General features: G+C 36.8%; 1 protein-coding gene across 2 annotated transcripts in view; it reads right to left on the bottom strand.

The window, feature by feature from the left end:
* METAP1 (methionyl aminopeptidase 1) overlaps window positions 1–26,909 on the bottom strand; it is a 158,211-nt gene that overhangs the window by 35,966 nt on the left and 95,336 nt on the right. Inside the window, exons 2-4 of one of the 2 annotated variants that reach the window (XM_037830299.1) lie at window positions 11,277–11,328; window positions 3,312–3,424; window positions 1,427–1,487 (exon numbers count right to left, since the gene is read on the bottom strand). In XM_037830299.1, the coding sequence (XP_037686227.1) occupies window positions 1,427–1,487; window positions 3,312–3,424; window positions 11,277–11,328 (226 nt within the window). The remainder of the gene's footprint in view (window positions 1–1,426; window positions 1,488–3,311; window positions 3,425–11,276; window positions 11,329–26,909) is intronic. The other variant, XM_037830300.1, reaches the window with a different exon arrangement.

Here is a 26,909-nt window from a genome sequence, read left to right as displayed (position 1 = left end):
TCTCTTCAAAATCAAAAATGCATAAATCCTTTGATTCTGATATTTTACTTTGGGATATTAACTTAGAGCAACACTCTCACATGTGTACAAAGATGTAAATACAAGAATAGTTACTGAAGTCAAATTGTTAGAAGCAAAAATCTAGAAATAATCTTAAAAAATCCATTAGTAGAAACCTGGCTTAATAAATTATGATATTGTATGATATAACACACGATAGAATACTACGAAGTCATTAGAAAGAGGTGGTGTCATACGAGTTCATGTGGAATTATTTCTAAGATACATTAAAAGAATATAGCAAGGTGAAAAGGTAAATATAATTCATTCCTTTTGTGTCTAATGGGGTGGGGAGCTAATGAGTGCACATGCATAGAACTTCTCTGAAAGGTCTGCAAGAAACTGGTAATGGTGTCTACCTCTGGAGAGGAGGACTTACTTTTCACAACATAGTATTTTATTCTGTTAGAATTTCTGATCTATGTACATTTTGAACTACAAATTTAATATTATATTCAGTATTGAGACAAATAAAATTATATGTCCTGAACAATATTCTATCTTCAGATTGTCTTTTCCTTCATATTATCTGAAATAGTGAGATTTAACTGAATTTTAAAATTATATCGTAAGAATGTAATACAATTCCCCACTTCTTAGAGAAAAAAGCAAAGGCAGCTTAGCTTGATATATTGAACCTTATGACACTGACAATATTTATTTGCATTTTTGACATGCAAGATCATAAATTTCATATAGTTCAACTTACGTTATGTGTTCAAGTGCTAAGGTCAGAGACTGCTCCACTAATACGTATTGGAAACTGCCTATCTCCTCTGGGCCACTCACTACCATTATATATAAAATGGAGAGGACAACAGAACCCACTTGAGAAGTGTTAAAATTCTTAAATGGAATAACTCATTTAAAGAACTTAGCACAGTGCCTGACACACAGTTAAGTAAAAATAAACATCAGTTAGTATTATATCATCATAATTATCATCACTACTACTATTTCTGTATCTGCTATACCCTAGTTAGACATTCACTCAAGCACTCCACAATTTACTTTTATCTAAATAGATAATATTTAATGAAGGGAGGAGACTGTGGTAAAATCAAACTTGTTTTTTAACTTAGAATTTGCTCTAACAATACAAAAACACTATTATTTTGAATGCAGCCCTTAACAGCTATATAAACAATGTTTCTGGGATTGGGTAGATTTCCAATGGAGAAGGAATATCTCTTTCTTCAATGTTCTAGCATAGCTTGGGGAAAAAAAAAAAAAAAAAAACACAGGTATTTACATTTAAAAGAAGTCTGGCACAAACTAGAAAATTTCTACAAGAAAAGCATTCCTTTCTTTTGCAGCCATCAAGCCCACAAATTGAAAACTGAAGAATCAACATAGCAGAACGTACCTAAAGGATGATCGGCATAATCTGGTCTCTGAATATAACTTGGCACTGGCCTTGTTGGCATCTAAAACATCAAAACGTTTAGTTAAAACCGATTCAAATACGGAAGTAAATTCTGTTACTAAAATTTGCTAAAAGAAAATAAAACTGGGGAAAAAAACACTAAATAAAACAACCCCTTCAAAACTTTTAAATGAAAAAAAGACTTTAAATGGCATCTGTGCCGGTTTGAGTGTACTGTGTCCCCCAAATGACATTATCTTTGTGGTTTTGTGTGGGACAGACCTTTTGGTGCTGGTTAGATTTGCTTGGAATGTGCCCCACCCAGCTGTGGGTGGTGACTTTGGTGGGATACTCCCATGGAGGTGTGACCCCACCCATTCAGGGTGGGCCTTGATCAGTGGAGCCATATAAAACATGCTGACTCAAAGAGACTGAATGGAGTGCAGCTGTGAGTGACGGTTTGAAGAGGAGCAAGCTTGCTAGAGAGGAATGTCCTGGGAGAAAGCCATTTTGAAACCAGAACTTTGGAACAGACGCCAGCCACGTGCCTTCCCAGCTAACAGAGGTTTTCCGGACGCCATTTGCCATCCTCCAGTGAAGGTACCTGATTGCTGATGTGTTACCTTGGACACTTTATGGCCTTAAGACTGTAACTGTATAGCCAAATAAACCCCCTTTTTATAAAAGCCAGTCCATCTCTGGTGTTTTACATTCTGCAGCATTAGCAAACTAGAACAGCATCTTAAATATCTTAACAGGTATCTATTTCCTTAAGATTAAGTTTTGCTTTCCTGATGCTAATGCCACCTCCATTCTTATAACATGTAAGAAAGGGAGAGAGTGGCTAAGGCCAATAAGCATTTAAGATTCAATACATACAAGGTGCCTGCATTGTTCTAAACAAACTGGCAAAACAACAACAACAAAATAATGACTTGAGCATCAACATGTATCTAGTCATTATCTCTGAGAGTCAGAATTAAATGGACTTTCTTATGTTTTTGATGTTTGTCCAAACTTTTTAAAATTAAAGATGTATTCCTTTTATAAAAAGAAAAACATCACTAAAGAGAATTTAAATATTTAAGAATGACAAATAGATTTCAACTTATGTAGACTGCTATGTTAAGAATCTGAGGACCATCTGCCAAAAACACAGGAAGGGGTGGGAATGAAAGATAACCCATACCTAAATTAAGGTAGAACTGTATCATGTTTAAAAAATAATTAGATTAACAGCACTGAAATATATATTTGAACGTGATTAAAAGGGGAAATGCTAGATTGTATAAATGAGAACAGAATAAAAATTTTTTAAATCCATGAAACTACACTACACTTACAGTGAACCCTAAGTTAAACCATGGAAAATAGTTAATAGTGCGATGATAAAAACGTGCTATCATCAATTCTAAGAAATGTTCCATACCAGTGCAGGGTATTAGTAATAGGGTAGTATTTGGGAATCCTATGTTTTATGCATGATTGTTCTGTAAACCCACAACTTCTCTAATAAAAAAAATATATATAAAAACAAATCAAATCAAACCAAAAAATTATTAGAAAAGTAGTAATATACACATACCATCCTGCCAATCAGGAAACATCTATTCTGCCCTACTCTATTCTTTTTTAAGATTAAAAAGTTTTTAATCCTTTCATCGAAAATTTTTCTACTTCTCCAATGACTGGAAATCATCCCCTACTAACTTCCAAACAATGCATCCAAGACCTAAAAAGCTAGAACACAATTTCCTCTGCAAATTTAATACTGATTATTTGATTCATTATTTGAATAGGAATTAAGAGTATCATTTTTAGGAAAATGAAAATTCTAAGAAGTAGTTTAAAAGAATGTTAAATTCTTATTACCTTATTTACTCACCAGTGGATAATGTGGTCTGAGTTTACCAGTATATCGATAACCTGCCCATGGGTCAGTGTTAATATCTCCTTCTACAGTCCAGGAAGACACTTCTCGCTTTGCCTTTTCATCTTCTGGGAGATAGATGATTGATTGATTGATAGACAGAGAGATGAATGCATATTTCTCTATTCAACGGTGAAGCTACTGAACAGCAGCATATACTAATATCACTTGTTTAAAAACCAGGCCAGAGAGCCCAGACACAAAAATCTGGCAAACTTTTACTCTAACCTAAATCATCAAAGCTACTGACCTTATTACTATACTCACAACCCTTATAGCTCAATTTAAAAGATGTTTAAGTGTCATGGAAGAAAAAGTGCAATCTAAACATATTCCAAGGTTTTTTACACAATACCAAATAGGTAAGCTCATAGAACTCTTTATCTCAAGTCTCAGGTCAGTGCATTCTCTCTAAAATGTTAATTTATAGAAAGCCCATTTTTAAATATATCTGAGCCATAGCAAAATCTTCCCAAATGAGAGCAGATATTACAAATTAATTCTGTGCTCTTACTGAAACAAGATTTTAAGTACCTCCAAATAAATATAAGGTCAAAAATAAAAATTTCATCCTTAGCTGATGAATGTCTTTCAAGTCAACATTTCAAACTCCTTTGAAAATATTATTATGAGCATCATTTGTCTCTTGTCAGGAAAAGGGTAATAGAAGGAGGCAGGAGAACGGCAGAGACAAGTGGAGGGAACAATTTGTTGAAAGTTAGTGAAAACTCAGTAGAAAAGTTGAGAAAAGAATTATCACAAGCACACACACAAACCCTACCATGTTAGTTGTTAAAATATAATGTTATGTTTACAGAAATGCACCAAAGAATCCTTTTCAGACAGAACAGATCATCTATGGTGTCAGCAAATAGACTGTACCTCTTATCCACCAAGTAAAAAACAAAAAACTACAAAGATTTTATACAGCAGGAATTCAAGTGACCTGTAGACCAAACATCAACCTGTAGAACATTTAATACACACAGAACTTTTCCTGATTATTGTCATGCTACCATAAGTTCTGAAAGTCAGACCTCAAACTAATTTTAGAAGGGTACAAGAAAAAAAAATTCCCCCTTTAAAAAGTGAGAAATGAAGGAGAGCAGATGGAATCATATTATGTTAAGCTAGAAAGGATCTCAAAGACAATCTAATCTAATTTCCTCATTTTACAGATAAGGAAACTGAGGAGACATCTGGTTTGCCCAGCAGAATGGCGTGGAAATGCTAATCACAGTCCAGTATTCTCTTCATGCTGCATGCAGTCAACTTTGGATTGAAAAGACCTCGAGAAACAACAGACAAGAAAGCAAAAACATACCAAATCCATTCACGCTGCATTTGAAGAGAATATTTACAATATTATATAAAGCGAGGGGGAAAAAAAGAGAAGCTCTACTATGCTACTGAATTTAAATATCTTTCTCCCTTCTGAAGTTTAAGAAGCTACTGTGAATGTTCATGGCAACAGGAAAACTGTCTCTCATTCCAGGACAAAAAAGGACTATTCATTGCCACCACCACAGTCAAACATTTAGAGAAAATAGTTCAGGAGGGTGGGGGGGAGACAGTTGCAGGGCTGGTGTCTGTGCCAGAGCCTGGGCAGCTTCAGGGTGCGGAGACACTGGGGGTGGGAGACAGCAGCAGCATGGCAGCTTGGGTACAAGCCGTCCAACCCTCTTCTTCCTCGCTTTCGCTGTCACTGCCACCAGATCCTTTAGATGGCATGTGTTAGTTGTAAGTCTGCCATCTGCCCGCCAGTCCTCAGGTCCACCAGTTCTCCCTTGTGCAGCCACTGCCAGCTCTGAGAGTCAGCCAGCGGGGTTAACTCGCCGTCCTACCCCACCCACAGGCCCGTGGGCCAGGACCATGGAGGACATGAAGCTGGAATTCCCCAGCCTCCCACAGTGCAAAAAAAGATGCCGAGTAATGGACCTATCCTAAGAGATGAGAGATGCAGGAAATTTTACCTGGATTGTTTTTGGGCCCATAATCTGCTCTGAAAAGCAAGATATTTAGTCTTGGATATTGCAGATAATCCAGATGAAAATATAATACGTTCTTTTTCCCATGACTAAAGAATTTATGTATGGGAGTTTACAGACTGGAGAAAAAGTTCTTGTCCATGGAAATGCAAATCTCCAGGACTGCTGCCTTTGTTATTGCATACATTATGGAAGCATTTTAAATGAAGTACAGAGATGCATTTGCTTATGTTCAAGAAAAGAAGATTTTGTGTTAATCCTAATGCTGGATTTGTCCATTAACTTCAGGAATGACACCATCTACCTAGCAAAATTAACAATACAGATGATGTCACCACTATAGATAGAAAGGTCATTATCTGTACATTCTGGTAACAGAGGCAGTTTGAAGAGAATACATGAAGAAGACGATGATTTTGGAAACATGCAAGTGGCGAATGCACAGAATAGCTGACTCAAGAGCAACATTATACAAGATGGGAAGAAGAAAATACTAGAGACAATAATAATGTAAAACTGTAAAAAAAAAAAAAAAAAAGTTTCTTTTCAATTATATGTTGCTTCCAGACATGTTTACATGTTTCTCTGTAACTTGTTGAGCAACATTTTAAGAAGATGTAGGATTTCTACAATAGATGGCACTGACGGTTTACTCCTTTTTGGGTTTTTTATTTTTCACTTTACAGTTTTACCATAAACCAAGAATTTTGGACTTGCAAAGAGGTATTATTACAATAATGCACTTTTCATACTTGAAATGTATTTGTATGATATAAAGTTATTATTTAAAACAAAATGCTACTTAGGAGAGATTTGTTTATAGAAATTGGGTAATTTATAACAAAAGGGTTTACTAAGGTTTGCTAGAAATTCATTTTGTTATATATATCACATTTTTTAAATAATTTTACAGTTCAGTTTTATGATGGAGCATCTTACAGAAACATTAACAAAATGCAGGAAACTGCCATGTTTTTCTTTTTTAGTATAACTCAAAACCTTAATTGTCCTTTTATTTTTCTAAGCTCTTTTTGGTTCTTCATTAATAGTCTTTAAATCATGTCATTAGCCAATTTTCCTTACTTTAACATGATCCAGTTATTGCTTCCTTTCCTGTTACCTTCCTGATTTGTTTATGCCATTAAAAAAAAGTGTAATGAACAAAGGAAGATGTTTTACTTTAAAGTATCAGATTTTCTTCAAAAAAGGATAGTGTTAAAAGTTTCAAGTGACTTCCCTTTTTTGCATTACTTATTATGGGTTCTTTTGAGAACCTGTTTTTTTGATTTTGTTTTGTCCAAAATGGTTCTAAATAGAATATACCAATGTAGCACTATTGTTTTTTTCCCCTAAGTGAAAGCCAAAAGAGAAAAATGCCTTACATCATTTAAAAAATAAAAAGATAAATCCTCATGACCTCCAAAATTAATATACAGAACAGTGAAAAGATTAATATTTTCTTTAATTTCTTTGTTTTTTTTAACCATAAATTAGTTTAAATAAATATTAAGGTTTGAAGAGATCTTAGTAAATTAAAAAAAAAAAAAGAAAGAAAAGAAAGGAAATAGTTCAAAATGCAGCCCGCTTATTCAACAGCAAGAAGACAAACCACCCAATCAAAAAATGATCAAAGGACTTGAATAGACATTTCTCCAAAGAGATATGCAAATGGCCAATAAGCAAGAAAAGATGCTCAACATCATTAGCTATTAAATGCACATCAAAACCATAGATATCACTTCTTACCTACTAGAATGGCTATTTAAAAAACCAAAAAAAAACAAGTATTAGCAAGGATACAGAGAACACCATCGTACATTATTGATGGGGAGCTAAAATGGTACAACTGCTGTGAAAAACAGTATGGTGGTTCCTTAGAAAGTTTGGTATAAAATTACCATATGAACTGGCAATCACACTTCTAGGTATATACAACAGAACTGAAGGCAGGGATTCAAACAGACATTTGTAAACCAATGTTTATAGCAGCATTATTCACAATAGCCAAAAGGTGGAAACAGCCCAACTATCCATCAAGAGATAATCAAAATGTGGTATATACATACAATGGAACATTTACTCAACCATAAAAATGTATTAGGTTCTGATACAAGCTACAACGTGGATGAAACCTGAAGACATTATGTTGAGTTTTATAAGCCAGACACAAAAGGACAGATATTGTATGATCTCACTTATATGAAAATAACTAGAATAAGCAAATTCATAGAGACAGAAACTAGATTACAGGTTACCAGGGGCAGGAAGTGGGGGTGGGGAGCTATTGCTTAATGGGTACAGAGATTGTTTAGGGAGATGGAAAAGTTTTGGTAATGGATAGTGGTGATGGTAAGCACAATATTATGAATGTAATTAATAACACTGAATTATATGCCTGAAAGTGGTTAAAATGGGAAATTTTTATGTGGTATATCTGTTATCACAATTTAAAAAAAATGCAAGCCAACTGAAGTCTGCTTCAGCTGTGAATTGCATCAAGTGATTTTGTCTGCAATACAAACCTCAAGAGTAATTTTCACATGAAACTTAGGACAGAATAGCAATTAAGATGCAGGCTTTTTGCTTTAACACACTGCTGGAAAGGGAGCAGGGAAAGGAAGAGGACATAAAATCTTTCAAAGCTTCCTGCTAATCTGCAGTCCTAACCTTCCACAATCTTTTTCAAAAGAGAACTGCAAGCAGTCCTTGAACAAGTAATATAACCCAAAAGCTATCTAGGGAAGTATGATTGAAATATGGCAAATTCTTTTCTCATCTCTAGGTATAATTTACTTATGGAAATTTATACTGGAAAAGTTAATTGTTTACATTTTGGAACCAATTTGATCTGGACACTAAGTATTAGACACATAATCAATACCTAATAAATATGAGTTGAACTGGGGGTTGGTAAACAAAATTGCATACAAACTGGTCTAGTGAAAGCACCTGTAAAACTGTCTTTCAAACATCAATATGCAACAGGGCCACCTAGGCTTCAGGTAATGTCAGGAGGACCTGATATGCGCAAAGTCGGGTCCAAAATAAATCACATTCACTCCAAAGTGTTCTTCAAAAGGCTCTGTGCAGGCAGACTCCTCCAGTTAGCTAACACAAAATAACTGCAGAGGTCTAAGCTTTACCTGGGACAAGTATTTCTGATCAAAACTCTGACCTAATTCTTCCAGATGATTATCAAATAGTTATTAATCAACAATGTTATACACACAGGTCAAGCACTTTCCATGGATTTGCTTATTTCACCCGTACCACAAACCTATGATTTCTGCATTTTGGAGATGAGGCTTAGAGTAATTCATGGTTGCAAAATTCAGTGGAGCCAGTTTTGAAACATAACACTCTCTCTGCAATCCTAAAAGTCACACACACAATCTACCATGCACTAGTTTGGAGGGATAAAGGACTACAAGAAAAAGTATTGTTTACTGTTCTTTTTACAGATCCTTTTTTCAGATTTTACATCATATTTCTGACTATTCAAAATATATTTGTCAAAAAACAAATGAATAAAAACAAAACAATAGACATTTGTCACCTTTTACTTAAGGAAAATGGGAGACAAAAAAAACAACATGTCATTCATAGACATAAAAAGTATAAAATAAATAGTCTTGAGATGTGAAATAGTATACCTTTTACAGATCAGACTAAAAGCAAATTCTACTTAAGTACACTCTGGCAGTAGATGAGGTGTAGGAAACATGCACTCAAGCCATCAGCATTACATGTTTTTAATTAAGGATTTTACAATCTGACTGGTCTTCTTTACTATGATACCTAAAATATAAACTCTGCCCTTGAGTCAGCTCTTTAGCTCACATTTGAAAATTTCCTAAGGCCTATACAAAAAATCTAGAAAATTCCAGGTCCAAATGGTTTCATTTATGAATTCTACAAAATATTTAAGGAAGAAATAATACCATTTCTATACAATCTCTTAAAGAAAATAAAGAAAAAGCATTTCCCATCTGATTTTATGAAATCAGGATTACTCTAATACCAAAACCAGACAAAAATATTAAAAGCAAATTACAGACCAATATCCCTAATGAACACAGATGCAAATCAGGGATCCTAAGCCAGAGATTAGCACACATTATATTTATTTAAAAAACAAAAAACAGAAAAACAAAAGATTGAGTATATCACCCTTCAGGACATGAACTGCTTGCTACATGCCATCTCTCTATTATTTCTTGGAATAAAGTGCTATCTTTTAAGATTCCCTGGTTCCTTCCTATCCCAACATTCTTGTCTCCTAATCCATTTCCTGATACTTTCTTAGCTCTGGTGATCAGCCTTCCCCACGCCATTCCCTCTAGGACTGCACCCACAACAGTCCACTTGGTATCAATTTCTTATAGTGTGAAAGATACATGACTGAGCCAACTGAGGGCTATCTCTGTCCAACACAGCCTAAAGAACATTAAGTTCAACCAATGAAGAAAATCACCCCAAAAGATCCACGAGGGCACTATCTAAAAGATGGCACCATACCAAAAAATAAAGGAATAAGGGAATATTCAGATAGCCTACAAAAAGTCCAATGCTGTAATAATTATATTCTTTTTACTTAGGGAATACTTGCTATTTAATTCCCTTGTAGTGAAGTCATAATGAAATAGCTCTACCCTTAGAAAATCCAGTATTGAGGGTAACAGGATACTTCAATGAATTAGCAAACATTTGGAGCAAAAGCTCATTCTAAGCTCTTTTACTAACATACTATCTAACCTCAAGTAACCCTTCACTTCCCCATGCTTAAACTTCCTGAGTATAAAGTGTTACTGGCTCAAAGCACTCTGGGAAATACCTAACACATTAGAAATACAGTATTTAATATTCTGGTAAACAAAACTAATTAAATGGCATTATTTAAAACTATCTCTGTACTTTGATTTGAGGTAACAAATCTTGTCATTTGTTTTGATAAGCTCCTTCATTTATTCACATTTTTTTCTCATCTCTAACCACATTTCCTCCCACAATAGACTAATATAACCAATAATGCAGACTTCACTTTCTACAACTAGAAGTAAATCTTTTTAGTTTCATTTCCTTTCCCTCAAATGGTGATTTAGCTGAGCTCAATGAGATTTTAATCTATCAAACTTCATTAAATCAGCTAACTCCAAAAAAATATATAAGCAGATAAATATAAAATACCAGGATCTGTAAGTTGAATCAGAAACCTCATGCCAAGAATCATGTGCTGCCTGATATCAGATGGCAATGGTATAGGAACAGAAAGCCCTTGTCAATTTTCCCATAATTGTGATGGGTTGTCTTAAGTTAGCCTATACATTAAATGAATGTATAGGATGAACAGCCAGATCAGGAAAGCCATTTGAATCCAGAGATACATCAGTGTGGCTGACAGCAAAATCTAAAAGCAGCCAATAGTTTCATTCTGTGGTGTCTCACAAAGCAACGCCAAAAAAGATTAAATATTAGACTGCATTAATAACATTAAGTCCCCCAAAAGCAAAGTAACATAATTTTGAGTAGGAAAAAAACATCTAAATTTAAACTAACCTAAAACAAAAGGAATCTGGCTAAAAGGAGTCAAATATGCCCCCACCTAGAATATGCAAACACTTCTATCAAAGAAAGGAGGGTACCAAAAGATTAGGGCACCATCAGGTATTGATCAAGCAAGATCCATCTGTCTTCTCAACACTCTCGTTTTCATGTTAAATACGCAATATAAGACTAACAAAGACGTTACGTAGCCACATTTTGTTTCCATGACTCACATCACAAAATAATTTTTAACAAGTCATAATTCTAGCTTTCAGGATTACATTTTCAGAACATTCAAAGATAAGCTTTCAGAACTGCAAGAATTCTTGTCTTCTGCCCAAAAGCCACTTCTAAGCCAAATGATGTAGAGATATGTGATTTTACTTACTTGCTTTCTTATGTAGTAACTTGTGAGTAGCCCAACTTCCTTTAAAACATTCCTAAAAGAGCAAAAATAAAAATTAGTGCAGGGCCTTCCTTAATAAGAAACATTTTAAGGCATGCTGTATATAAGAAATAGTTAATGTAAACTTTATTTGCAAAAATCAAAGTCTGAGATTTTACTATATAAAATATTTGGAAAAGCTTAAGAAATGACACCTACTCAAAAATTGATTTTCAAAAAAAATCTACCAAATTTGTATTTGCACTGTCAGTATGGCAAATGAGTGAAAACAATATGCCAGTTTGGATATATTATGTCCCCCAGAAAAAGCCATGTCCATAAGGCAATCTTGTGGGGGCAGACGTATTAGTGCTGATTAGGTTGGAACCCTGGAGACATGACCCACCCAACTGTGAGTGACACCTTTGATTAGGGTGTGACCTCTTGATTGAATGTTTCCATGGAAATGTAGCCCCACCCATTCAGGGTGGGTCTGGATTAGTTCACTGGAGTCCTATAAAAAGAGCTCACAAACAGAGGGACCTCAGAGCAACTCAGAGTAACATTTTGAAGAAGAGCTGCAGCTAAGAGGGGACAAAACACCCCAAGAGCAACATTTTGGAGAACACCATTTTGAAACATAACCTCGGAGCAAGCAGAAGCCAGCCACATGCCTTCCAAGCTAACAGACATTTTCTGGATGCCAATGGCCATCCTTCAGTGAAGGTATCCTATGTTGATGCCTTACCTTGGACACTTTATGGCCTTAAGATTGTAACTTTGTAACCAAATAAGCTTCCTTTATAAAAGCCAATCAATTTCTGGTATTTTGCATAACAGAAGCATTAGCAAACCAGAACAAACACTATTGGATTTTTTTATTTCTTTTACTGATTCAGCTTATACCAGGGCTGAAAAACCTCAATTTGTGTTCTTGACAGTGGGAATTCTTTTTATGTCTACATTCTTTCTAATAAACTGTTGGAAGACTTGGAAAAAAAAAAAAAAAAAAAAAAAGGAAATCTAAACTTTAAGCTATTTCAAGTAAGCAAGACACACTAGTTTGTATTTTAAATAATAGTTATATTTCAATTTTATGTCACCAAATTATTTGAAATATTTGAATTAGCCAATTAAAAAAACATAAGCTGCAGAAAAATAATAAAATTTTGCAGATTCTTCCCCAAATTATCAAATATTTTATCTTTGCAAATATAATAGCAGTATGGATAAGAGAAGTTAAGAAAATTTTGAAAAAAAAGAATCTCTGGACTACGTAATATCCAATCACATTACATAAGTGATGCTACAGATACTTTCCCTAAAGGCTTCCCCAAGGATACGTGAAGGGTTAGTTTCCCCCTTCTGGGCCAGGATCTTAACTAATTCTACTTTACTCTCCTTGTATCCTCAACAGCCTACAATAATTAAGTCAAGAAAACCAAAGCCAGGTCAAACCTATTCCTTCCTACTACAAACCACAATCTGAACAGACCTCAAATGTATAAAAAGGTAACTGCAATATTAAAAGATTTTTCAGTGCTAAAGCTAAAAACCAAGTCTTCTGAAGCTAGGTCATTTGGGGAGGATGGGAGGTGTGGTAGGCAGAATGGCCCCTCAAAGATGTCCACATGCTAATCCCTGAAATCTGTGAATATATTAGGCTATGTGACAGAGTGGAATTAAAAGTTGCAAATGGAAGTAAGGTTGCTAATCAGCTGATCTTAAAATGTAGGAAAATTATCCTGCCTTATCCAGATGGGCCAAATGTAATCACAAGTTTCCTTAAAGTGGAAGAGATAAGCAGGAGTCAGTGAAAGCAATGCCAGGAAACAGAAGCAGGGTCATAGAAAATTCTACCCAGGCTTTGGAGATAAAAAAAAAAAAAGGGAACATGAGCCAAGGAATGGGGATAGAATTGAGAAGCTGAAAAGAGCAAGGAGATGAATCCTCCCCTAGAGCTTCCAGAAAGGAACACAGACCCATCAACACCTAGATTTGAGCCCTGAGACCCAGGTCAGACTTCTGACTTGCAGAGCTGTAAGATGATAAATCTGTGTTGTTTCAAACCACACAAAGTTTGTGGTAATTTTTATGGCAGCTACAGAAAACTAATACAGAAGATAAAACAGTTTATTCCATATGTTGTCAAACTGCAAAAACTACTCACAACTGGTAAAAAGAATGGTTCCTTCCCACCCCACAGTTACAGGAAATTGATAAAAAATAAACAAACAAGCATTTATCTATGGTCCTGCCACAGAAGACCAAAATCCACAAAAATTCACCAAAATTCACTTCAGTACTACCACACCTATTATGGAATAAAAAAAAGTCAATGTTAAACTATAATGATGAAGACAACAGCGATGATGGTAATAACTCTAGCAGCTACCATTTACTGAATATCTGCACTACATGCCTGGTGTTATATTTCATTCAATCCTCAGAAAAAGCCTGCAAGGCAGTTGACATTATCCCCATTTTACAAATGACAAAAGTGAGGCACAAAGAAGCTAAGTGATTTGTCCATCACAAAACAGAACCATAAACAGCAGAACTAGGACTCAAATCTATCTTATTTTACTAATTAGGAAATGGCAAAAATGACCATCAATTCTCAAGAATCCTCAGTTGCCTCATATATAAAAGAGTGAGATTGATCCCACCTATGAAGTGGGCCTGATATCTACAGGAAAAGATAATATAGCTGATAATATAGCACACATTAACTATCAATATATGAAGCCCCAGTGCTTATCTCTAGGCATGGCATTGAACAAGTCCTCAATACATGTTGGAGAATAAATACAGGTTAATGTGACCACTTACAAAAAAGCCTTTTCCTAGTTGCAGACAGGAATGTAAATTATTTTCATTTTTACCTTCTGGGACAGACTACAAGCTGTCTACTTAGCAGCCAGACTCCCCTTTCCTTACTACCAACGTAATCCTGCTATAACTGGAGCTGTAGCATGCCCAGCTAAAACCATTCCCAGCCTCCTTCATGATATATGTGGCCATGTGACCTAGCCTAGGCAACAAAATGTAAGCCTGGTTGTTGGGTGAGGCTTCCAGAAAAGCTTCTTAGAAAAAAGGTAGAACCTTCAAACACATCTTTTCTGCCCTTTGCCTTTTCCCTGCCTCCTGCTTCAAACCCAGAGCTGTTCAGGAGAAGCTACAGTCTTCTGACCACAAAGAAACTTTAGAATACCTTAATAAAGTCAAATGAGCCTGAGGCCCTGGTAACACTATGGAGCTGCTCTTCTAGTCCCAAACTGTCCACCTCCAGAATCTTGATTATAGAAGAAAAACAACATCAAAAGACATCAGAAAAACTTCTGCACTCTTATTTTTGGAAAAGGTATTGGTTAGCAATCACACTGGAATGTGAGAAACAAAAACTCAAAGAACAGTAGCACAAACAAATCAGTCACTTACCTCTTTAATAACAGACAAGGGTGCAGGGGCGGGGGAGGGAGGTGGTATCTCAGAATGGCAATGGTAAATGTAGTAGGCTGAATTGTGACTACCCAAAGATATCAGTCCTAATCCCTGGAACCTGCCAGTTGTCCTTATTTGGAAAAGGGGTCTTCGTAAAGATGACTGAACGAAGGATCTTGTGATGGGGCAATTATCCTGGATTATCCAGGTGGGTCCTAAATTCCACTGCAAGTGTCCTTATAAGAAAGAGGCAGAGGGAGATTTCACACACAAAGAAAAGGAGGCAGTGTAACCAAAGGAAGAGACTGGAGTGCTGTGACCACAAGCCAAGGAATGTTGGCAGTCACCGGAAGCTGAAAGAAGCAAAGGAGTCACCCTTAGACTAGAGCCTCCAGAGGAAGGCTATCCCTACCAATACCTTGATTTCAGCTCTGTGAAACTGATTTTGGACTTCTGGCCTCCAGAACTATGAGAGAATAAATTTTTACTACTTGAAGACACCCAGTTTGTGGTAATTTGTTACAGCAGCAACAGGAAACTAATACAGTAACAGTAACAAACAAGATATCAGGGCATAAACTTTAAATTGAAGCAGGGCGAAGGACTAATTATAGTTTATCTACAGCTTTCCCTGCTTACAGTAGTTATTTATGGAATCAAATCCCAATTATTCATGATAATTTTTAAACACAGAGGGCAAAGACTTACATTTTAAAAAATATAACTTGCCAGCAATTTCAACCTTTTCTCTTCTCTTTCCAAACTATTCCTCATCATAAATATAGCTGGCAAACATCTTTTCCCTAGACTAGAGTTTCACTGCTTTTTCTTCTTCGATATAGCATATAGCAGAGATGTTTATGGCAGTAAGACTGTTAACAGGGAAAGGGACAAAGACAGGGGAAGGAAAGGAGTACAGACAGAAGTTCAGGGCAGGTCCTAGAACAAGAGCTCAAGTCATTTTAGAAACCCCAGGATCTGCCAGGCCTAGAAGTAAATCCCAACATGACCACATATCAGATACACTAGCACTCTTCTTCACTTCAAGGCTTTAATAACAGCATTTACTTAACACCAGACAAACCATATGCATATCAACCATGATTAGTACAATTCTCCATTCATTTTCATTTTGCCAGCTTAGAATAAATCAACTAAAGGTCTGTCCAGTGAGAACCATGTATGGCTTAAATGGCTTACATATTTCCTAAAGAGCTTATATTACAACACTGTTCTGAATATTCTTCCCTGAAAAAATTAAGAGCATTCTTGGCCCATCACATCTATATAGTAGCTTTCCACCCTAATAACATCCAAAACTATTTCATGTGTTATATAAGCACCAACACAGCTTTTTACCCTCAACATGGCTATCCTCCTTCCTGACATCACTGAAATTAGGATATACAGAAGCAGAAGATCATGAAAATGAGAAACAATCTGTCAGGAACATTATAGAAGAGATCTCTGAGCAGAGAGGGATCAGCATACATGATCCTTTGGATTTCTTTCAGCTCCAAAACCTGTGATTCCATTTTACAAGTAAGTATGGAAGATTGCAAGTTCTTGGAAATGAAAAACATGAAAACAGGAGATATAAGATGGCAGCACAGAGAGGAGTGAAAGCTAGTTACTCCCCCTGGAACAACTAATAAGTAATCCAGAATAACTGTCGGGGGACAAACATGACCATCCACTCATCATACACCAACTGAAATGGGAGGAATGTCTGAGATCGCAGTGTAAAATCTGTAAGTAAAAACTGCATATCCAAGCCGGAAGCCCCCAAACCCCACAGCCCGAGGTGCAAAGCCTGGTGGAGCTAGAGAGCAGCTCTCTCCAAGCAAGAAAATAAAGCTCAGCTGAGCTCCAACTTTGGTTTTAATTAACAAGCATGGACTGCTCCATATGAATCCCCAATAAGACAGAGGCTTTGGGTGAAGACTGACCTTGGAGAGCCAGAGGGTGGCGGCAGACTGGCCCTGAAGGGGGCTTTCTGTCCCTGTTTTTGGCTCAGTGAAGAAAACTCAGCCATTTTCAGTTCCCAGTTCTCTGACCCAGACAAGGGTGGGGAGAACAGAGACCACTGAAATGCTAATGACCTCTCCCTAGGGGGGTTACCTTCCCTAAAAGGAAAGGGGGGGGCAGCTCTACTACCAACCTTCCATTCAGAACCAGACCCCAGAGCCTGGAGGAAAATAGCCATGGGCCACACTTCCTTATACCAGTCTGGAGTTACAGACTGATAGGTGCCTCCTGCTGGGCAGAAAAGCACAGCAACCTGAGGCCTTACAGGGTGTACCAACTTTCTAAGACACACCCTCAGGGAAACCGGATACTGAATAGTTCTTCCTTCTGGGACCGGAACCCATTTTAGTCTGGGAAAACCTGACTGGGGTAACCAAGGAAAACATGCCTAGACAACAGAAAACTGTAACCCACACTAAGAAAAACCAAGTTATGGCCCAAAGGAACAAACGTATACTTCAACTGAGATACAGGAATTTAAACAACTAGTACTGGATCAATTAAGAAACATTAGGGAAGATACGGCGAAAGAGATAAACCGTATAATGAAAACACTGGGCGCACATAAGGTAGAAACTGAAAGTTTGAAAAACCAACTGGCAGAATATATGGAAGTGAAGGGAACAACACAAGAGATGAAAGACACAATGGAAACATACAATAGCAGATCTCAAGAGGCAGAAGAAAACACTCAGGAACTGGAGAACAAGGCACCTGAAAGCCTACCCACAAAAGAACAGATAGAGAAAAGAATGGAAAAATATGAGCAACGTCTCTGGGAACTTAAGGACCAAATGAAAATCAGGAATGTATGTGTCACTGGTGTCCCAGAAGGAGAAGAGAAGGGAAAAGGGGCAGAAGCAATAATAGAACTAATCAATGAAAATTTCCCAGCTCTTATAAAAGACATAAAATTACGGACCCAAGAAGTGCAACATACCCCAAACAGAATAAATCTGAATAGGCCTACACCAAGACACTTACCAATCAGAGTATCAAACGTCAAAGATAAAGAGAGAATCTTGAAAGCAGCAAGAGAAAAGCCATCTATCACATACAAAAGGAAGCTTGATAAGACTATGTGCAGATTTCTCAATAGAAACCGTGGAGGTAAGAAGGAAGTGGGGTGATACATTTAAGATACTCAAAGAGAAAAACCACCAAACAAGAATCCTATACCTGACAAAACTGTCCTTCAAATATGAGGGAGAGCTTAAAATATTCTCAGGCAAACAGACAATGACAGAGTTTGTGAACAAGATACCTGTTCTACAGGGAACACTAAAGGAAGCACTGCAGACAGAAAGGAAAAGACAGAAGTGAGAGGTTTAGAAAACAATTTTGGAATATAGTAGCACAGCAACGTAAGTACACAAAACAAAGATGACTGTGAGTATGGTTGAAAGAGGAAGGTTAGGACCATGTGGGACACCAGAACAAAAGACAAAGGATAAAGACTGGGACTGTGTAACTCAGGGAAACCTAGGGTGCTCAACGACTGTAATAAAAGGTACAAAAATGTTTTTATATGAGATAGAACAAATCAATGTCAACATTGCAAGGTGTTAAAAATAGGGTGGGAATGGACAGAAAATACAATCAATGCAAACTAGAGACTATAATTAACAGAAACACTGTATTATGCTTCCTTTAATATAACAAAGGCAATATACCAAAACTAAATGCATATGGGGGCGGGGGCAGGGCGGGGAGATGGGGGAAGGCTGTGGGACTCCTGGCATTGGTGATGCTGTCTGACTCTTTACTCTACTTTAGGTTAATACTATCTTTCCTTTTGTTGCTTTCTCGCTGCCATTATTTGTTGTTGTTGCTTTTCTTTCTCTCTCTTTTCCTTTTCTTTTTCTTTTGTTTCTCTGCCTTCTTTGACTCTTCCTCCTTCTTTGTGGAAAAAATGGAGATGTCCTTATATAGATAGTGGCAATGGTGCTGAATACATAAATACATGACTATACAGGGAACCAACGATTGTTTACTTAGGAAGGAATGTATGGTGTGTGAACAAAACCATCTTAAAAGAAAGGGGTTGATGAAGAAACCTTGAGGGCACTATATTGAATGAAATAAGACAGACACATAAAGGCAAATATTGCAGGGTTTCACTGATATGAACATTATAATATGTGAACTCATAGACATGAAATATAAGCTACCAGGATGGAGAATGAGGCTAAAGAATGGGGAGCGGTTGCTTACTATGAGCAGAATGTTCAACTAGGGTGAACTTAAACGTTTGGAAATGGACAGGGGTGATGGTAGCATGTTGGGAGAATAACTAACAGTGCTGAAAGGTGTGTGAAGGTGGTGGAAAGGGTAAGCTCAGAGTCACGTATGTCACCAGAAGAAAAGATGGAGGTTAAAAGATGGGGATGTATAAAACAGTGAATCTTGTGGTGGACAATGTCCGTGATTAACTATACAAATACTAGAAATCTCTCTCACGAACTAGAACAAATGTATGACACTACAACTAGAAGTTAATAATAGAGAGGCATATAGGAAAAAAATATATACCCACTGCAAGCTATATACTATAGTTAGTAGTATTTTAACATTCTTTCATCAACAGTAACAAATGTACTATACCAAAACTATGAATCAATAATGGGGGGGGGTGCTGTTAGGGGTATAGGAGGATTTGAGTTTCCTTTTTTTGCCTTTATTTCTTCTCTGGAGTAATGAAAATGTTCTAAAACTTGAAAAAAAATTAATTGTGGTGATGGATGCACAGCTGTATGATGGTATCATGGGCAACTGATTGTACACTTTGGATCTTTGGATAGTTGTATGGTACGTGAACAATCTCAATGAAAATATATATTAAGAAAAAAAACATGAAAACAAAAATGAATATCTCAAAATAAAGTTAGGAAAATCTTCCAAAAAGTAGCACAAAATGACAAAAAGAGACACTGTATTTTTAAAAACACTAGAGGATTAAGTCAACAGGTCTAACTTCTGAATAATAAAAGTCACAGAAAGGAAATGAAGGGGAGAGATCAAAGAAATAACTTAAGAAAGTTACCCATAACAGAAAAATCGGACTTACCAGATTGAAAGGGCCCTCAACGGATAAAATTCAACTCACCCAAGGCATAACAAATGAATTTTCGTAATACCAGGGACAAATAGAGATCCAACAAGCTTCCAGAGAGGAGGGAGAAAAGGGATATGCAAAAGATTATGAATACCAATAGTATCAGACTTTTCAACAACACTGGAAGATAAACGAAAATGGGGCAATAATATAAAAATTTTTAAAAAACAATTTCCAAACTCAAATTTTATACCCCAGCCAAACTGAAAATTCGGTGCCACAGAATAACAAGATGTTTCAGATATGCAGAATCTTAAATTTTTACCTCCCAAACAATCTTTCTAAGGAAGCTATTGGAGCAGACATTCCATAAGAACAAGAGAATAAACCAAGAAAAAGGAAGTGGTGATACAGACAAGAGGAGAGAAGTAAAAGGAATTTCCAGGATGATGGGTGAAGAGACCTCAGGATGACTACTAGGAAGCGGGAAGTTCTGACTAGAAGAGGTCAGAGAGTTCTGAAAGAGAGGTTTCCAAGAAAAAATTGATTAAATGCCTAATATATTTAAAATTATTGAGAAGAGTTCTATAAAATTGCGGGAGAGTTAGGGGATGAATCAGTAAATTACCAAAAGAAACTGTTAAAAGAATGGGAAACAAAGGGGGAGAGAAGTTGTATCAGATCTCATTAAAACCATTTGACTAGGTATGTTAAATAACTTGGATTAAAAACAAACTAAAAAGTTACAGATTATTATTTTAATTAATTATACACATTTTACCTCTATGTTAGGACAGTAAACATTAACCCTATCAAGAAATATTTGAATTACCTTATTGCAAAATAATATTTGATGCGATTTTAAAAGCATATATTTATATACATATATACCCATTGCTGAAGAAATCCCTTTTAAGAGATTTAAAATATGAATGAATTGGCATTTAATAAAAATCAATATTGATAATGTTAAAAGAAAAACACAGGATTTTAAAACTAAAAGAAATTAAGAATTTTACATAAAATGAAACTGAGGCATAGAAAGGGCTGAACAACATATCTGCAATCATCCAACTAGTTAGGGCTAAAACTGGAAAAAGCAACAGCAAATTGCCAACCTCCTCACTCAGCATTAACTCTACCCTGCTGCCATTTATCTTATGCAAGAACTAGTAGAGATCATGAAAATACTGTTAAATTAATATAACCCACCACAGATAACCTTTTAAATGTGAATTTTTTATTCTACAGACAATATAATAATTTAAATACTAGCTCATGGCAATATATAATATCCTCTATATCCAGATTTTCAAATGTAGTTTGAGACTGAAAAGTGAACATCTTTAATGTTTAATGTTACCTTCTAGGCTGAGCATCCATTTACTGTATAGCATAATTATTAACTTTTTTAGATAGCTGAATCTTTTGAGAAACTGAAGAAAGCAATGATTTTCCTCCACAGAAAAAAACATATAACCATGCACATACAATTCTATTCATGCATTCATCCTTACAAACACTGAGTATACCTTATGACCAAAGCACTTTGCTAGGTGCTAGACAGTCAGGAGTAAACTACATAGGCAGTTTCCTGCCCATTCTAGGATAGACAAATTTTACACAGGTAATATTACAATTAACTGCATAATTTAAGTCATTTATTCTAGAAAATAAAATACACAGTGCTATGAGAAGAGGTAGATGACAAAAGCTAAAGCTACGGGAAAGAGGCCAGATCATATTATAGATTTTGGTCTTCAGTAGAAATAGAAAGGCATTAGATTTTAAGCCAAGAAACAACCTGATAAAAAGACTTGGAATCAGGCATCCCTGATTTCCATCCATGAAACTAAAGTTAAAACTCCTTTTTCTAAATAATACAAAATGGCCTTAAAGAAATCCATAAAACTGGTTTTCAATACAGGCAGTGGTCACTTTGCAGGGTAGTGTGGCACCGTAAAAAAAGACCATGCAAGCTGTAACCATGCAATCTTCATAATCAATCAGAAAAATTATGATTGTTCCATGACCTTTAAAATTTGTCAAAACATTAAAAACTCGGTTACTGTCGATTATAAATGCATGGGAAAATGAAAAAAGTATTAGAACAAATATTTATTTAGTATACAATTAATGCAGTTTAAAAACATGAGAAACACTGAGAATTAAAGTGTTTTATTGCTTTGTAAAAAACTTATCAAGTAGTCTGAATGGTGCTTGCCTTCCTATAACTTATGATATAGAGTAAACATCTTTTTTATGCTGGGTAATTGTTATACACCTTTGTAGGTTTGGAGCAGCTGCCAAATTTTATGCTTTGCACTTTCAATAGCTCTGAGGGTTCCTATAATGTGAAGTTTGGGCTGGTATCACTTCCTCTAGGACATTTTCACCCTTCCATTACAAGCACTTTCCTCATGTATGTCGACTTCAGCTTCACTGGGTTCCTCTGGCTGCATATCTTGAATCTCTAGAAACATTCCCACAGTCAGCTATGTCTTCTACAAACATTTATGCTTGAGTCAAGTTTCACTTCCAATATTATCACTTACTGCTTCTTTGCTGCACTTTCATCTTTGCTGCCTAATTCCATCTTTTGATTACCCATTTTTGTAAAATGTCATGTGGAGTTATCACTGGGAGACAAGGAAGCAATGCAACTCTATGGTGCGCTGTCATAATTTGAGTAACAGATGTGGAGTGACCAATCACTGACAGGCTAGGAAAGAAGTGCTGTGATTGGTTACTGAGGAAAATTCACACCTATTATTTACATGGTGATCTAGGGACTGAAGATCTAACAGTGAAGTTTGTTCTTCATGTAACTACTCCAAGTTAATATACTGTAATCTGAACTGTGTTGTTGGGGGACTAGTTTTATTTAACTAACCTATGGTAACTAAATTCATGAATACCTAAGCCATGTAAAAATGAGGACTGCCTTAGATAGCAATCTGCTATAATCTATTTATAAAACTCTTCTAAATAGGTTATGTGAACAAAATACTTTCGGAAGGAGCATCTTTTTTTATACTCACAGAAGCTGACACACATTTCCATGAATAAAATAACATCCCTATCCCAACCAATTCATTTTGAGAACAAAATAAGTTTACATACCAACTTAAATAAAGAGAAGCAAAAAAAGAAAAAAAGGAACCATCAGAAAGGAGGGGTAAATTAAAAACATTTTAAATGCTTAAAATATTACAAGAAATTAGTATCTTCACCTAATTGCTTTTAATGGTAAAAATCCACATTATCTACAGAATTAGTAGGAATAACTCCTAATCCCACAATGGGCTTATGAGTAGGGACGAAAGAAAATCCATAAGTTTTTATTACATATTCAATTTCAAAACTAAGTTTAGGGAAACAGATGAAATCATGGGCTTATATCCTAGCTTGGTCACTTATTAGCTGTAGGACACTGGAATAAAATCCTAGTAGCTCTTAAGATCTACTTTCTTCTACAGTAAAGTATGGAAAACAACCATATAAAATGTATGGCCAACAATAAGTGCTCAATTCTAATTATTAGCAACTATGTTGTTTATTTCTAAGAGAAATTGACATTTGAAATTTGAAAAAATGGTCCACATAAAACATTTATCTTTAACTTGTTTGTATATGCATGCATATATGTACTGTATGTGGGTATATCAACCAATACTGGCCCAAATTCTTGACTATAATGAAAATTGCCATGCACTTACACAGTGATTACTGTGGGCTTTGTATGTGACAAACATCCCTGGCCTACAGAACCTGCACATTCAGAAAAACAATGCAAGAACCTGGCAGATCCTGAAGTTTGCATGTGCTCCCCAGCCTACACACAGACCATCACAGAAAACGAAAGCCTACTGGCTCAAGTTATCTGAGCACAACTGGTGACCAATCACTGGCGGAACACTAAATTATGCAGAAACAAAGACAACCCCTAGGAAGCTAGGCTTAAAAATAAAAGCAAACAAAAAACACTAAGCTGAGACATCAATGGCCACACACTGCAAGGAGATAGACATCACAGATTTAGACCAACGATAAAACCTGAACAGAATGCATGGCACAGCTATTTTAGGACTCTGAAAAATAAATAGTAGCAGACAGATTAGAAAAGACCAGAATTCAAACCACCATGAACTGGTGGTGAGTTTACCCTTTTTCCTCACTAGTAAAATCCCCCAACCAACACAGAAGTAGCCACGAGAGCACCAATCAGGAACACTCCAGGAAAGAGGTCTCCTTTTGGCTCAAGGAAAGGGATCTCCTAAGGCTCAGAGCACAGAAATCCACCTTTTCTCATTTCTCCGTTCTCTCATGCCCAGTCCCCAACCAATCTTGTGGTGGCAACAGCATTAGCAGTCATAAGGGGAGCTCATAGAAGCCAAAATTCTGACAGTAAGGAATCATTCTTTTCTGATCAGTGAAGCTATGATTCAGGGAAGGTGGAGTCAAAAATCAATGCTCTTGGAGAAACTAAGATGGCGGCTAGGTGAGACAGGGCAAAAAAACACCTCCATGAAAAACACTAGATAAAAACCAGAAAGTGACCCAGAATACCGGTTACAGCGATGTGCCAGCTGGACGAGGTCTGCTAGTATCACAGGGGCCGTATACATGGTGAAACCGGGAGTCTGCATTCTGAAACAAGTGAGTAAGCTGGCTGGAAGACCCGCAGTCGTGCAGCGGTGCAGGGAAGCCAGGGCTAGGCATTTGGAGACCGAATGGCTCCTTTAAAAGAAAAAAAAAAAATGGGGGAAAAACCCAGGAGCAGCTGCAGTTGCAGGAGTGGGAACCACGCAGTAAAACATAGCAAGAGGGGGCGAGGCCGGCCTCTCGGTGTCTGGCCTGGAGGATAGTCTGCTGCAGATACCCTCAGGGCCGGGGAATGGAGGTGAGAACCAGAAGCAGAAAGGAACCCCATGGCTTGCACCTGGCTCCCCAGAGGGCTGGATAAACTCCTGCCCAGGGCCGTGCCCACAGCCCAGAGCCCCGCCAGTTGTCCCGGAGCTGGGAAGGAGGAACTGTGCAAGGAGGGGGGCGTTGAGACACCCGGTTCGGCCATCTTTGCATCAGGCAGAGAGCGCTGCTGCACAGCCCGGCGGCCTGGGGCTTCCCTTGAAGGATGGCGCACACTTGTGACGTAGCATGGCATTCCCTTGGCAGACCTCCTGGAGGATCGCGGCTGGGAGGGGGGACCCGCTCGGAGAACCCAGGGACACTACGCCAAGTCCAGCGGCTTGTGGGACAGCAAGAAAGAAGGTCTGGGGCTGAAATGTAATGAAGGCCTAGACTCCTGTGGTGGCCTTGAATCTCTGGGATCCTGGGAGATTTGAATATTAAAGCTGCCCTTCCTCCCTGGCCACCCATACACATGCCCCACATCCAGGGTGGACGGCTCCAGCAACACACCCAACCTGAGTTCCCCAACTGAACCCCACAAGAATCATTTCCCCACACACTGTGGGAACAAGGTTGAGAACTGACTTGAGGGGTATAGGTGACTAACAGATGCCATCTGCTGGTTGCTTAGAAAAACTATACGTCACCAAACTTGTGTTTCTGAAAAATTAGATTGGTATCTTCTTTTTTACAACCTGAAAGAACCCTGTCAAGCAAAGCAAATGCCAAGAGACCAAAAACAACAGAAAATCTTAATGCATATGATAAAACCAGACGATATGGAGAATCCAACTCCAAACACACAAATCAAGATATCAGAAGAGACTCAGTACTTGGCAGAATTAATCAAAGAACAACAATCGAGGAATGAAAACATGGCAAAGGATTTAAAGGACATCAAGAAGATCATTGCCCAGGATATAAGTGACATAAAGAAGACCTTAGAAGAGCATAAAGAAGACATTGCAAGAGTAAATAAAAAAACAGAAGATCTTATGGAAACAAAAGAAACCATTGGCCAAATTAAAAAGACTCTGGATATTCACAATACAAGATTAGAGGAAGTTGAACAACGTCTCAGTGTCCTAGAAGTCCACAGAACAGAAAATGAAAGAACAAAAGAAAGAATGGAGAAAAAAACTGAAAAAATCGAAACGGATCTCAGGGATACAATAGATAAAATAAAACGGCCAAACTTAAGACTCATTGGTGTCCCAGAAGCGGAAGAGAAGGGTAAAGGTCTAGAAAGAGTATTCAAAGAAATTGTTGGGGAAAACTTCCCAACCTTATACACAATATATATATACAAAGCATAAATGCCCAGCAAACTCCAAATAGAATAAATCCAAATAAACCCACTCCGAGACATTTTCTGATCAGACTCTCAAATACTGAAGAGAAGGAGCAAGTTCCGAAAGCAGCAAGAGAAAAGCAATTAACCACATACAAAGGAAACAACATAAGAGTAAGTAGTGACTACTCAGTGGCCACCATGGAGACGAGAAGGCAGTGGCATGACATATTTAAAATTCTGAGAGAGAAAAATTTCCAACCAAGAATACTTTATCCAGCAAAACTCTCCTTCAAATTTGAAGGAGAGCTTAAATTTTTCACAGACAAACAAATGGTGAGAGACTTTGCCAATAAAAGACCTGCCCTACTTCAGATTCTAAAGGGAGCCCTACCAACACAGAGAAACAAAGAAAGGAGAAAGAGATATAGAGAATTTTAACAGACACTATATAGTACCTTACATCCCAAATCACCAGGACACTCATTTTTCTCTAGTGGTCACAGATCTTTCTCGAGAAGGGACCATAATCTGGGACATAAAACAAGCCTCAATAAATTAAAAAAAAAAACAAAAAAAACAAAAAAACGAATATACTCAAAGCACATTCTCCAACCACAATGGAATACAAATAGAAGTCAATAATTTTTGAACTGTAACTCCACTACTTACTTCCTACATGATAAAAAATACACACACTCTAGTGACAAATCAGTGGTTTTGAACTCATCGTAAAATATGTGATTTTAGACAACTATATAAAGGTGGGGGAATGGAGGAGTATAGGAACATAGTTTATGTGTCCTATTGAAATGAAGGTGGTATCAAAGAAAAACAAGACTGTTATGGATTTAAGAGGTTAATTTTAAGCCCCAAAGTAAACACAAAGAAATTATCAGAGAATATA

The sequence above is a fragment of the Choloepus didactylus genome, chromosome 3 (genome assembly GCF_015220235.1).
Source record: "Choloepus didactylus isolate mChoDid1 chromosome 3, mChoDid1.pri, whole genome shotgun sequence".
Lineage (NCBI taxonomy): Eukaryota > Metazoa > Chordata > Mammalia > Pilosa > Megalonychidae > Choloepus > Choloepus didactylus.
This window is presented reverse-complemented; position numbering and strand designations above follow the sequence as displayed.